At 35.7% G+C, this 14,879-nt stretch overlaps 1 protein-coding gene across 4 annotated transcripts in view; it reads left to right on the top strand.

Annotated features, from left to right (window-relative positions):
* Positions 1–1,496: 1,496 nt before the first annotated feature.
* Positions 1,497–14,879, top strand: part of LOC123864529 (b(0,+)-type amino acid transporter 1-like) — a 32,423-nt gene continuing 19,040 nt past the window's right edge. For 2 of the 4 annotated variants that reach the window (XM_045905022.1, XM_045905021.1), the window contains exon 1: positions 13,417–13,946. In XM_045905022.1, coding sequence (XP_045760978.1) covers positions 13,817–13,946 — 130 coding nt within the window. In that variant the 5' untranslated portion in view covers positions 13,417–13,816. Of the gene's footprint in view, positions 1,621–13,416; positions 13,947–14,879 lie in introns of those variants that run through there. The other 2 variants (XM_045905023.1, XM_045905024.1) reach the window with 2 other exon arrangements.

Below are 14,879 nucleotides of genomic sequence, written 5' to 3'. Positions count from 1 at the left end.
TAGCAGATAGCAGGGTCCACGAAGTTCTGCATGTCGCAAAGAACCGAAGTACATGGGCCATGGCGTGACATCGTCCACAAAAGGACCCTTGGTGGAAGAGGTTATGACCTTCAGTAATGAGAAACACGACACAGACAAAGCTTTGCTGGCTTTTATTTATATCGTGATGTTCATAGAAAGGTAAAGTAAGTACCTGCCTATTATACCAATAAATTATTATACATAAGATTTTGTTTATTAAAATTAAATTGTGTAAATGATAAAAGAGCGTGCATTTGACCTGCAGCTCGCTCCAGCAATGCGCGGGACTGCAATTAATTTTATACACTGCATAATATTGTACCTACATAATCAAATCTTTGAAAAGAGCAACCGCCGAGTTTCTTGCTGGTTCTTCTCAGTAGAAAGGGCATGCCGAACCAGTCGTATGCATTTGACGATTCGAAAGTACTTTTAAAAGTTTATTTGAATAAAAAATATTTTTATTCTATCTCATTCTATCCATCGTAAGATTAGCGTCGAGTTGTGGTTCCCATGAAATAACACTGATCATCAAATTATGTACCATAGTCTCATTCATTACAACGTGGAGCTACTGGCTACGTATTTGTATACGTAAACTGCAAAATCACAGTTTAGTAAACATACAATTAACTAGGTTACGAAGATTGTACCACGTAGTATACCTTGATAGTGAAGTACTTTTCGGCTTTGAAAAGCGAGGCTCAATAATTAAAATTAATTTTGTGGTGTGTGGACGAAGCCATCAAGATTATTTATGTTGGGGAAAGAGAGAGTAAAAACGAGAAAAAGTTAGCAAAATCGCAGTCAATGCAGAAATGACGTCTGCAAATATTGCTAATGGAAGGCTAATGGATTAGACAATAGGTACCTTAAATGCCTGCGTCGCGACGCACGACGCGCCGTCTCTCCTCCACCCGAATAAAAATCTGCGTCGTATGTTGAAAGCTGCATGTATCGCTGCAAAATATATTCGCCCTACAAAATAGGTCCTATATTTTTAGAATTCCGTACCTCAAAAGGAAAAACGGAACCCTTATAAGATCATTTTGTTGTCTGTCTCTCTGTCTGTCTGTATGTCTGTCTGTCCGTCGTGTCTGTCAAGAAACCTATAGGGTACTTCCCGTTGACCTAGGATCATGAAATTTGGTAGGTAGGTAGGTATTTATTTTTATGTAGGTAAGTATAATAGTTTTTGATTTATCGTGCAAAATGTTGGAAAAAATACCCGAGTACGGAACCCTCAGTGCGCGAGTCTGACTTGCACTTGGCCGGTTTTTTTCGTAATCGTGGTTTGTGGGTAGGTATTCCTAGCTTGGCTTGTGCTCTAAGCATAGATTGCTCTAAGCGTTATCCTACTGAACTTTTGCGAAACTTTGGTAACAATAATGTACTGTGCTTAAATTACTTCAGGTCCGCGCATGCGTGGCGCGGTGATGGAGGGGTGGAGAGGGGGAGAGGCTCGAAGCTCCAGCGTTTCAGCCGGCCAGTAGCTCGTTCAGTCTCGCTTGTGACATGAAAGGACGCGATTCTTCACACGCATCACGGTGCTCCGAGAAATGCATCACCATGAACAGCCGCCTGGGATTGCATGTAATGGTAAGTTTCTATCACATTCAACCTACGTAGTCCTTCCCACCTGCTAAGGCTTGCTCTTTGGTAGGCCTTACAGGGTTTACAGAAATAAGTACAAAGATTTCACAATTTTTTTCAGCAATTAAATCAATTGAAACCACTTAAGTAGTTCTCAAAATGAAAATTGCAGCTTTTTTCATAGGTCTTTTGAATATGTACCTAAGGATTATTATCTGTTAAGTACAATAAAATAGAGAGGCATCTAAAATTACCAAGTTACCTCACAATAATATATTTTCACACAGTTTCAAAATGCTCTTTTGCAGGTCTATGCAACTGAAAAAAATATCCATTCTTTAATTTTTATATGCGAACATATAACTTGAATGAGGTAATAAACCTAATTATTAGGTACTTATATTACTAAGAAAAAAAATGAAAATGTTCATACTTACACTATTCAGGTGCGATTTTCATTTAACTTTTCTGATGTGTACGTTTTCCAGGCTATGTCCTCATTGACCTTGAGCTACATTGTCAAGGGACAATTATCGCTATCGCTCTATGTAGTGGTAAAATAAACCCTTTGTATCATGTAAAGGCGCTAATAAAATATCTTTGAAAACTTTAAAAATCAGTTTTATCTATTAATTTACATTACTTATGTATCGGTATACTAGTTTGTCTGATACATCCTTGCATCACGGGCTTATCAAAAGCGAACATCTTCCTACCCCCATTTTAATTAATTTTCTAAAGAATTATTTTTATTACAAAGCGTCTTTAGACTATAGGTTCGTTGCATGTTAGTCTTGGCTTCGCTGGTTAAATTGCAAGTTAAAATCATTTAAATTTAAAGTTAAATTCATTTTGGTGAAATGAAAAGTATCGAGTTGAGATCTAAGAAGTAAAGAAAGAAAACTTTTTTATTTGGTCACCAACGAGACTTAAAATTAATAAAATTAATCTATCCTTATAATTAACAAAATATTAGGTATATTAAAAATGTCATGTGTGACCTGACGGAATCTCTCACTCAGTACCTATCATGCTGCAGCAAGCTGCAGCGCAGCTTTTTAGTTGGAGCCTTAAATATCTAGGTAGTTAAGTTACAGAATTGAGGAACAGCATTGTTGTTAGTACCTATACAAAATGTAGATAGTTGGCGTTATGTTTATCAAAAAAAAATCTTCAAATCTCCATCAAAGCGGAGATGAAATGAATGGAGAGGAGATTGCAGGAGAATGTGTCGTAAATAACCAATCATCATCATCATCAGGATCAACCCATCGAGGGTCCACTCTGAACACTCTGAGTCTCCTCTCAGAATGAGAAGGAAGGGAGGCCATCATAGTCTGCCATACTGGCCGATCAAAACGGACAATCAATCGACAACCGATCGTTTCACTTATTATGTAGCTATATTTTTATTTTATTATCCTAATAAAAGCTTTATCGAAATTTTGATAAGTTAGTTTTGTAATCTTTATTAGATCGTTGTTAAACATTAAATTAATTAAATTATTTAGCATATCTGGTTGGAACAAGTGTAAATTAAAAATTTATAACACCCCCGACAAGTGAAGGTTACAGTAACTAGAAAAGAGCTGATAAGTTTCAAACGGTTGAACCGATTTTCTTGAATTATAGCTAAGAACACTCTCTATCAAGCCACTTTTCAAACAAAAAAACTAAATTAAAATCGGTTCATTAGTTTAGGAGCTACGATGCCACAGACAGATACACAGATACACACGTCAAACTTATAACACTCCTCTTTTAGGGTCGGGGGTTAAAAATACTTGGGTAATAGATTCATCACTTTATTTATGTTTTTGAATACGAACATGTATTTAGTAAGTAAGCACATTAGTACCTACCTAAATTAAAAAGTTGAACACTAGAGTTGGTATAAGTATAAGTAACTTCACTTTTATTCTAACATTTCTAATAATAATAAAAAATTCATTAATAGTATGAACTTGTATACATCCATTATCTTGAATTGTTTGCGCAATTTTCCTACCTAATCTCTAGTTCTTTATGGCTTGTTTATGGCAGTTTTCGGTATTCCAAACCCGCTTCACTCGCGTGCAAATCGCGGCGCGAAAACCTTCTTTATATACGCACGAAACAACAAATTGTTTCGTGTCTTTCACTTCATTTTCGTTGGCACTAATAAAACACCCTTTGGCAGGGGTCTTGGCCTTCTCTACATTTCCATTTAGGTACTGCTGTCTTTTGCGGAATTCCACGATGTATCACGAAGAAAGGGCTTTTAACAAATTATATAATCTAGATAGGTAGATACGTATCAATTCAATAAACTTAAAACTCAATGAACTTAAAACCCCAGACAAGCACTACTCTCAGTAATTGAAGTAGCTACTATATTATGTATACTCGCATATGGCAAGGTATTAGGTCCGCTGTACAATCAATATCATGAAGTACCTATCATGAATTCATGTTCTACCTATGTACCTATTATATTTTTTTGTGAGTATTGTGTTCCTTAGTTTTTGACGGCGCAGTTTTAAGCGCTGTGGTCTTATTAGTGGGAGGTCCCGGCTTCGATTCCCGGCAGGAGTTTGGAAACATAATTTCTAAATTTCTGGTCTGGTCTGGTGAGAGTCTTCGGCCGTGGCTGGTTACGATCCTACCGGCAAGGCCGTGCTGCCAAGCAATTTAACGTTCCGGTACGATGCCGTGTAGAAACCAAAGGGGTTAGCCCGCTTCCATCTTAGACTTATCATCACTTACCACCATAAATAGTCCATATCTAAATGGACTATGGAGCCTATTTGAATATTTATGATTTAACTACATACAATAGGTATACTCTATGGTCGCTGGTTAGAGAAACAGATTCTGCTGAGGAGAGCCGCCAAGAAACTTAGCAGTTAATTTTTGGGTTGCTGAATGCAAAACTAAATTGTTTCCTGGATACGAGAAATTCGTCAATTGCATAATAACATCGACATGCTCGACTTAACAAATGTCGATTTTTTGTTGGCTTGTTTTTCAATTTTACCGCAATGGAGCAACGGATTGACGTGATTTTTGCAAGGATACGTACCTAGGTAGTGGTACCTAGTCCTAGAGAGGGACATGGGTATCTTTTGTTCCGGACAATGATATGATTTTTAATAAGACTTAAATAAGATAAGATAAGATTAAATCCACGCAGACCAATAATACAATACTTATAATAGGTATGTCTATGTGTTGGTCATGTGGATTTAAATTTTTAAAAATCCCGTGGAAACTTTGATTTTCCGGGATAAATAGAATCCTATGTCACTCTCCTGATCTTTAATTACACCCATGCAAAAATCACGTCGATCCATAGCTCCGTAGCGGCGTGATTGAAGGACAGACAAACCAACAAACAACCTACCTTGTTTTTAGGGTTCCGTACCCAAAGGGTAAAAACGGAACACTATTAATGTCACTCTGCATTCTGTCTGCCTGTCTGTCTTTCTGTCCATGCGTTACAGGTCTCTAGCTCGTAGACGAAATGAGTTACAAACCTGAAGTTTTGTAGTTGGTATGGAAAGTTGACCCCAAACAAAATATTGAATTAGAAATTAAATTAAATTATTTTTCAGGGGGGCTCCCATACATGAAAAAGGAGCTGGAAATATTTTTTCTTACCCTTACATGTGTGGTATCATTGTTTATAACTCATTGAGGAGAGTACGAACATATTTTTTAATTAATTTTTTATCTTCAAAAATAAGGAAATTGTGAGCCGTCAAAGTTGTCAGTTTTAGACTATTTGAGTGACGGGGGCTATCTCAAAAACTGAACTAGTTAGGAATATAATAAATCGGTATGTTATGTACTAACAAATGTACTCAGTATATGCTGTATTTAAACAACAAATACTGAGAACAATAATTCACAAAGTAGTTTGTAACCCAAAATATGATGTTTATAATTATTATGTACGGAACCCTAAAAGAGCGAGGCCCGACTAGCACTTGACGGGTTTTTAATAATGGTTCAATAGAAAATACCTAGTTACTAAATAGTAAATACTGCAATTAGTATCGGAATGTATATTGCTTAGGATGTCATTGTATTAATCAGACTTTCAACGACGAATGTGCCCCTTTCTTATAACATTGCAAGATTTCGTTGCATCACTGTTGCCATTTGAACTATACTATTGTTTGCATTTGCATCAAGCTGTGGTTTCGCTATTTCTTTCTAAAAATACGTTATGGTAGAGACCTAATGTGCCTATACTATACAGGATGGCCGGAGATGTGACGTCTAAAAGAAAAAACCGGCCAAGTGCGAATCAGACTCGCGCACTGAGGGATCAGTTCTCGGGTATTTTTTCCGACATTTTGCACGATAAATCAAAAACTATTATGCATAAAAATAAATAAAAATCTGTAGAATGTAGACGTAAAGCCCTTTCATATGATACCCTACTTGGTATTATTATCTTATTTTAAAATTGAAATATATTTAATTTTATTTTAGTGATGATTCGCGATTTTCGGATGTTTTCCTTTATTTGTGCTATAAGACCTACCCACCTGCCAAATTTCATGATTCTAGGTCAACGGGAAGTATCCTATAGGTTTTCTTAACAGTCACGACAGACGGACAGGCAGACAAACAGACAACTAAGTGTAAGCAAAACCGTGGCTTAGCGGTTAGAGCGTCGGGCGCAATCCCAGAAGACGCAGGTTCGAATCTTGCCGGTTCTGCAATTTTTGATATGTATTTATTAAAATTATTATTTAGAAACTCATTATGTACTTGGGTAGGTACTACAGGTACTATGTTTCAACAACACTCTTTTAACATGCAATAAGCGATTGTTCTTCTCGTTACTAATAAGTAATAAGCCATACATATCTACCTATGTGACTCATAGTCGATACCTATTTATATGAGCTCAGCTTATGAATAATTCCGTGAATTTCTATGTTTATAAATCACAAATCAGATTAGGACAAATTTTTATCACACCATGACAGCGCAGGTCCGCGGCCAGGCAATTATTATCAAAAAAAAACCTCAGTCAAGTGCGAGTCAGACTCGCAAACAGAGGATTCCGTAATCGGATATTTTTTTCTGACATTTTGCACGATAAATCAAAAACTTTTATGCATAAAAATAAACAAAAATCTGTTTTAGAATATACAGGTTAAGGCCCTTTCATATTACGATGCCCGTTTTTGATATAGTTATTTTACTTTGAAAATTGAAACACATTTTTTTTTGTGATGTAACTAAAAATTCACGGTTTTCGGATTTTTTCCTTTAGTTGTGCTATAAAACATACCGTCCTGTCAATTTTCATGATTCTAGGACAACGGGAAGTACCCTATAGGTTTTTTGATAGACACGACAGACGGACAGAAAGACAGACAACAAAGTGATGCTATAAGGGTTCCGTTTTACCTTTTGAGGTACGGAACTGACGCGGCACAGTAGGTATAGCATGATTTACATTTTACAGGAAAAAAATAATGCATGATGTACCTAAGTTATTAAATCCAAAAGAAAACTCAAACTGCAGTAGTTTCTGAAATTAGCGCGTACAGAGTACAGACAGACAATGCATTAGACGAATTTAGTTCTACAATGATAATAATATTAGATATAATGTAATGATAGCTACCATGCTACTTACCTATAAGGATTGTAGGTAGCCACATAATATAGGAAAACCGTAAGGCATACATAACGCACGCACGCTTTTCAGACAGTTTTCCCCATGCCATAAACCGTGCCCTTGGGTGAATTAAACACACATTTTATGTTATAAAACTGATACAATAACTTTTAGAATTTAAGGTTTTAAAACAGTTACCTACCTAATTATCTGTAATAGTTTTTCTTTTTACAATTATTGAATTGGAGCCATGTAAAACATCAAACGTGATCAAATGCAAAAGTGAGTGACATGCTGCGAACAATATAGGCGCCAAATAGCTACCGTCTATTTTAATTAAGATAATTTAGTGGCGTCGTACGCGACACAGACATACCTACCTTTTAATGCCAATTGAGTCTTCTTGATGTAGTATTTTTGGGGTTCCGTATTTCAAAAGGAAAAATGGAACCCTTATAGGATCACTTTGATGTCTGTCTGCCTGTCAGTCTCTCCGTTCGTCATGTCTGTCAAGAAACCTATAGGGTATTTACTATCCGTTGATGTAGAGTCATGAAATTTGCCAGGTAGGTTTGTCTTATAGCACAAGTAAAGGAATAAATCCGAAACCCGTGAATTTGTGGTGATGTAACCACAAATTCACGGATTTCGAATTTATCAAAATTAATTTAAAAAAATTACAATGTGTTTCCAAAGTAAGATAACTATACCAAGTTGGGTATCATATTAAAGTTCTATACTTGTCCATTCTAAAACAGATTTTTATTTATTTTTATGCATAATAGTTTTGACTAGTGACTTTGTAAACTAACAACAATGTAGTTATTTCTTTTGATCTTACTTCACCAATACTTCACCAACAGTAAGTCTTATTTTGTTCAATCGATCAAAGTTTTCAAATAGAAACGTCAGCCGCCTACGCTTTCCAATTCGCAAAAATATTTAAACTCGCGTTGACGCATGCGTTAAACATATTGATTGGTCCGTAGCGAATCCCGCTCCTTTGGTTGACTTTGAAAATATTTTATTACAGGGATATCTCTTATTCCACTTATTATAATTGGATGGTGCGGTGCCGCCAACTTGTAAGAAATAATGCACTTGATATAGTAGCACCAGTATAATTATAGGCTATAGGTACGTAGGTACCTATACCTAATAAATAAGAATGTATATCGTTATGGGTTCTATAATAAGGGCATTGTTCAGCGAATGTTTTTGTTTCGATTGAATGAATCATTGAAATAGATCACTTAGTCAAAACTACATTTACCGTGGGCCTGTATTGAAAACTGTAGGTACTTAGCAGTTAGCTGAAAATATGTGAATGACAGTTTTAATCAATATCAGTAGACTGTACCATTACAAAAGTAGACCTGCGCCAAAAGAACAACATAGTCTTTGCTAATTATATTATTATTGTAATTCTGATCATAGAGAATTTGATTTGAAGTGTTTCTCGTGTTAAGGAAATAAACGAAGCATTTGCAATAATTGATAAATATTATGTTACGTTATCGTCGAGTAGCTAGATTATAATATCGTGTTGTACATTACCTACCCACGAAGAGAAATAACGCATCCATTGTTAGGGAATGACGTATTGAAGCAAATAAGAACACCCACAGTGTATTTTTTAATCTGGATTTTTATTATCACAATCATGTGAGATACGTAAATCACTCGTTTTGTAGTATTTTGGAATTCACCGGGAGTGTTACACGAGGTCCTGTGACGTCACATTCTCAGAATAACAGACGGTCGCTTCTAATTATAGGAACTATATCGTGATACTGTTGCTACGTTTGCAGTCAATTCCTCTTATACCTACGAGTACCTGTGGATTTGTGGGAATTAGAGAGACCGAGCTAATTAAAATTAATTAAATAATGCCTGCTTTTCTGAGAGACGCCTATTAGTAGGTACCTGCTAGATATAAACTTAAGGATTTAACATCTTTGTCATGTCGGTCTTCTATAATCAATTTCAAAATAAATTGTGGTCGATATAGATCTACAAACGTTCGTGCAATAAAGAATAAAAAAAATCGGTCACGTGCGAGTCTAGTCGGTCCCGGACACGAAGGAATACATAATAGTTTATACTGTCAGTAAATTTTTATTAGCGGCAATAGCAAAATAAACGAATACGTCTACACATTCTGTGAAAATTTCAACTCTCTACCTATTACGCATCACGATTCATGAGTTACAGCCAGCTGAAAGACAGACTGACGGGGGTAGTCGCTCGTCAATTTTTAACCGATTTCAAAAAAAGGAGGAGGTTCTCTATTCGACTATATGTTTTTTTTGTATGTTTCCACTTCAAATAGGGTTAGGGTTCTAAATTTATTACCAGTTATCACATATCACTGGTTTAATTAGTAGTTTACTAGTTTAAAAAGAGGCAGGGTCAAAATCCTAGCATGAGTAGGTAAGTACTCATGACTTCAGTTACCAATCAACGGAGTATAGTAGAACTTAAGTACCTATCTATCCATCTATTTAATACTAGAGGATGCCCGCGACTTTGTCCGCGTGGATTTAGGTTTTTAAAGATCTCGTGGGAATTGTTTGATTTTCCGGGATAAAAGTTGCCTATGTCAATTACAGGGACGCAAGCTTAGTACCTCTGTATCAAATTTCATACAAATTAAAGTACAGTTAAACGGATGGGTTTTTGGGGATCCCGTGGGAACTTTTTGATTTTCCGGGATAAAAAATAGCCTATGTCCGTCCCCGGGATTTAAACTAACCCTGTACCAAATTTCGTCAGAATCGGTTGTCTGTTGGGCCGTGAAAAGGTAGCAGACAGAAAGACAGACAGACACACTTTCGAATTTATAATATTAAGTATGGATTATGATGAATAATATAGAGGTCCTTGTCGTAGTTTTAATTTGTAACCAACTTCAAAGCGAGGAGGTTCTCAATTAGATACGTTATTTTGCAACATTAGGATGGTTGGTTTGGTACATTTACATATTATGTACCTACTCGTATTCGTATTATGTGGAAGTTCAGAGGACATCTCAAGGGTAGGGAGGCTATCTTTGGGCGCCAGAAAGTTATCGGGGTGGGAACACAAGTTTGTTAACCCTTAGGACATGCGAATTCAATGTACTATTCTATGTGTTCTTCAACTCCAGAAAGTTTCGAGTATTTCTGGGTTTGAAGACCGACAAACTTTTCCTTGATGTCTAATAAAGTCATAATGCCACTTCAGAAGAGTATATTATATTATTCGATGAGAAGTTATCTGTACACGAGTAGGTCCATTACTGTCTAGAATCTAGATAAAACTACAATCACATTTTTTTAAACTACCTAAATACATCTTGATTCTTTTTAAACCCCGACCCAAAAAGAGGGGTGTTATAAGTTTGACGTGTGTATCTGTGTATCTGTCTGTGACATCCTAGCTCCTAAACGAATCTACCGATTTTAATTTTTTTTTTGTTTGAAAGGTGGCTTGATCGGGAGTGTTCTTAGCTGTAATTGAAGAAAATCGGTTCAGCCGTTTGAAAGTTATCAGCTCTTTTCTAGTTTTCTTATAGAGGTTTTAGTGTCAGTTTTTTTAAATTTTAAGTTATTATTGATAAAAGTAGGATAAAACATGAGATATCAGTCGTATAAAGTATGCCAAGTGGACGTGGACGTCCATATCTAGCATTTCAGTACCTACTGAAATCTTTCATGCAAAGCCCATTTAGAGGAAGGTAGACACTCACTTTTATTACATTCGCGGTCCAATGCTAATCTCTTCAGACATTTCGGCTATTATATTAGTTACTATAAAAGTATTGTAATTATTATGTGGGTAATTTAAATTATATACAGTAAATTACTATGCACTGAAATCATTTTTGCATATATTAATTGTATTTTATTTTCGCAAAGCAAATAATTTAACAAGAGTTAAATTGGAGTATTTTTATTCTAGTGCATATAAAAACGTATCAGAATTCCTTTTTACATTTTATATTGAAATAATAAAATTGAGTGTTAGGTATATAAAAAGCTTGGCAACAGTAAACACGAATTAAGGCGCACATTATAAGTAGGTATATTATGTGCTTTACACAAGATGACAAAACTTATTACATGTGTAATAAGAATGGTGAACCCAATACGTTGATTTGATCGATAGTTACTAGAATAAAATAAATAAAATAAAAATATTAAGCAAATTCGTAATAATTTCACTCAGTAGTTACCTACCTACTCTATTTTGGGCAAAGGCGTTATTTTCACATAAAAACGATTTGACAATATAATACTATTATATTATACTTACAGTAAGTACTCGAAGTACCACAGCGAAAAATACAATGGCATCAAGTCCTTGAATAAAATGTCAAGAGCAGCATTAGCCCGACTACGTTCGAACTTCTATTGCAAATAAGAACTATTAGGTACTCTACATTCACTCCAGGTTTTGCATTGTTTGAAACAAGTGGTTTAAGCCTAAGCATGTATGAAATTAAAAACATTTTAAATATGTTTTTCCTGTTTCAAATAAAAATGTTTTGTGTTGTAATAGTCTGTGGTTAGCGGGGGAGACGGACTCTGTGGGTTTGGGCGGAGAGAGGAGGTTCATTGTACTACACGTGAGATTTTAATAAAGTGTACTTATCGCTTATAATGACTGGTTTCATTACTACATTTTGTTTTTATTGAAACTTTTTTCCAACCCTGATTCACTCTAAATTTTATTATACTAGTAAGAGCAAAAGTAAAGCCCTGAATTTAAGTAGTAAGTAGTAGTGTTTTACAAATACGCGTATTATTATTACGCTACGCATAGCTCTATTACTACATCTTTCAGCAGTAAACTCGTGATGTTACAACATTTGACGTTGCGCTACAATGTTGCTGAAGGCGCTACGCCTAATTTCGTAGCCGCAGTCGGCCGCACAACCGCGCCGCCCGCCGTATGCATTCGTCACGTATACATCCATTTAATCGGGAAGGCCGACACTTTACTCGTATCTGGGAATGTTATGATTATGTGGGACTAAATAATGCGATTGGCAAGAGTCAGAGTGTTGACCGAGCAGGTTGATCCATTTCCTACATTGACAGCATTGAAGCGCAGTGTTCTTGACCTTAAAACGAAGCCGTAATTTACTGGCAGTCCATTTCTACCAGACTAGAAATTAAAATGTGCGAGTTGTTTTCGTAGGTCCAGTAGGCATATAAGTATTATTTTTGTTTTTTAACGTATTTATTTTAATTAAAATTTAGACGATATGCACGTCACAGTATTGTCCTCTTCATCTGTCGCGGCAGTACTCAATAAAAAAAAGATTTTCGTCTATGTATATGTCTTATACAGTTTTATACAAGTGTAAATTAAAAATTTATAACACCCTCGACAAGTGAAAGTTACAGTGACTAGAAAAGAGCTGATAACTTTCAAACAGCTGAACCGATTTTCTTGGATTATAGCTAAGAACACTCTCGATCAAGCCACCTTTAAAACAAGAAAAAACTAAATTAAAATCGGTTCATTAGTTTAGGAGCTACGATGCCACAGACAGTTACACAGATACACACGTCAAACTTATAACACTCCTCTTTTTGGGTCGGGGGTTAAAAATACCTACCTTAAGGGCGATAACGCACTGCATTTCATCCGAATCCGTGAAAATACGCTCCGAAGTAGTCATAGAACTATTTGTATGGTAGTGGTGTACGCACTAGCTCCGACTTCCGTCATCCGAGTTCTCTCCGTCATTCGTGAGAATATCTCGGATGCAAATCGGACATATGACGTAGGTATGTCAAAGATGTCCACTGAATAGCTTGGATTTGAATCAAAGATCGGATTAGTGCGTAATCGGAGTTCGGTCCGAGTTTTTTATATCCGTATTTTCACGGACTCTGATCGGATGAGTGCGTGACCGCTCTTAGACGAACAGAATTACGTCAACCTTGTGACAAAGTTTACAGTAAATTATTTAGTAGATTACTATTCTATGTATAGAGTTTATTTTACGCTGAATTAAAATATTCTTTTACTGCTCTAAATATAGGATCGAATTAAAACGTCACGTATGCTTTCTCAGAATGTGTTTGGTAGTTGATAAGTTTACGTAGATTTTAGGGGTCAGGTGTCGAATCTCATCCATTGATCGGGAGGCGGGCGGCGGCAGTCCGCCCACGTGCCGGCTCGCTCCGGGAATAGACAGTCCGCCCTGAGCCATCGCTCATCGCTAACATACACTAACATCATTTTGCTACTAGTAAAGTAGTATTTTAAAGTGCCTTTAAGTTTATATATTAAAGAAATTTAATATTTTAGTATAAATTTTAGTAATATTTAAATAAACGAATTCAGTCTTAATTTCCAAATTTTGTGTTCTTTTATGAAGATTTGTGTTCAAACGTGCTCAATTCCTAGATATGTAAGAAATAGTTGATAAAATATAGTGCCAGCGGTAAAATTGTGGTTGTGAAGTACGGTTTGTGACTTATTTGTACGATTGATATTGAATAGAAGTGATTTGGCTCAGTGCTCGGAGGTTGTGTTCTTGGTGTCGGCGCCGGCGCCGTGCAGAGTTTACAGTGCGTCTATATGTGCGATGCGATGCGCGACAAACTTGCGTCGCTGATTCGGGCTTCGGTGCGTGCGCAGACGCATTCTGAAAACGCAGACAAGTTGCACAATGGCGCCATTACACCTGTACTGGTATTTCCTGATGAAGGTTAATTTTGTTTTTATTTTCGTAGTAGTTTTTTTTACATAGACAGATCTCTATGTCCTACAATTTTTTTTCTATTTTACCTTAAAAGTTTTTTAAAAATAATATTCTATAACTAGCTTCCTTAGTACCTACTTACTCGTAAAAGCTCTACGTAAAAGTTTATTTCATTATAATCAGTATTACATACAGTATTTTTCTATTCTAATCTGCTTATATGGAAAGAAATAAATACAATAGGTATTATTTTATACAAAAGCAATGCATAACGAAACTGCTGTGTTTTCTTATATGCGCATTGCATATGTAACAAATTAAATTGAGGATACATACATGCTTTATGCACATTAATCATCATCTACAAGTTAATAAATATCGTTCGTCAGCAAGACGTATAACCTATTTATTGATAACTAGTAGATACCTAAATAATCAACAAGTGTAAATTAAAAATTTATAACACCAACAAGTGAAGGTTGCAGTAACTAGAAAAGAGCTGATAACTTTCAAACGGCTGAACCGATTTTCCTAGATTATAGCTAAGAACACCCTCGATCAAGCCAACTTTCAAAGGAAAAAAATTAAATTAAAATCGGTTTATTAGTTTAGGAGTTACGATGCCACAGGCAGATACACAGATGCACACTTCAAACTTATAACACCCCTCTTTTTGGGTCGGGGGTTAATAACTTGCAAAAGTCATTGCAGTTCAACTAATGAACCGATTTTAATTTTTTTCTGTTTGAAAGTTATCAGCTCTTTTCTAGTTACTGTGACCTTCACTTGTCGGGGGTGTTATAAATTTTTAATTTATACTTGTGGACACAGTTTTCTGTAGAATCCTAGACCAGCAGTTTTATTTTGCAGTTTTGTTTAGCAGTTTGAAATTACAGGCAATTTAATTTTTTTTTATTAATCAGTTATCTATCTTATTTA

Source organism: Maniola jurtina, chromosome 4, assembly GCF_905333055.1.
Source record: "Maniola jurtina chromosome 4, ilManJurt1.1, whole genome shotgun sequence".
In the NCBI taxonomy this organism is placed as follows: Eukaryota; Metazoa; Arthropoda; class Insecta; order Lepidoptera; family Nymphalidae; genus Maniola; species Maniola jurtina.
This window is presented reverse-complemented; position numbering and strand designations above follow the sequence as displayed.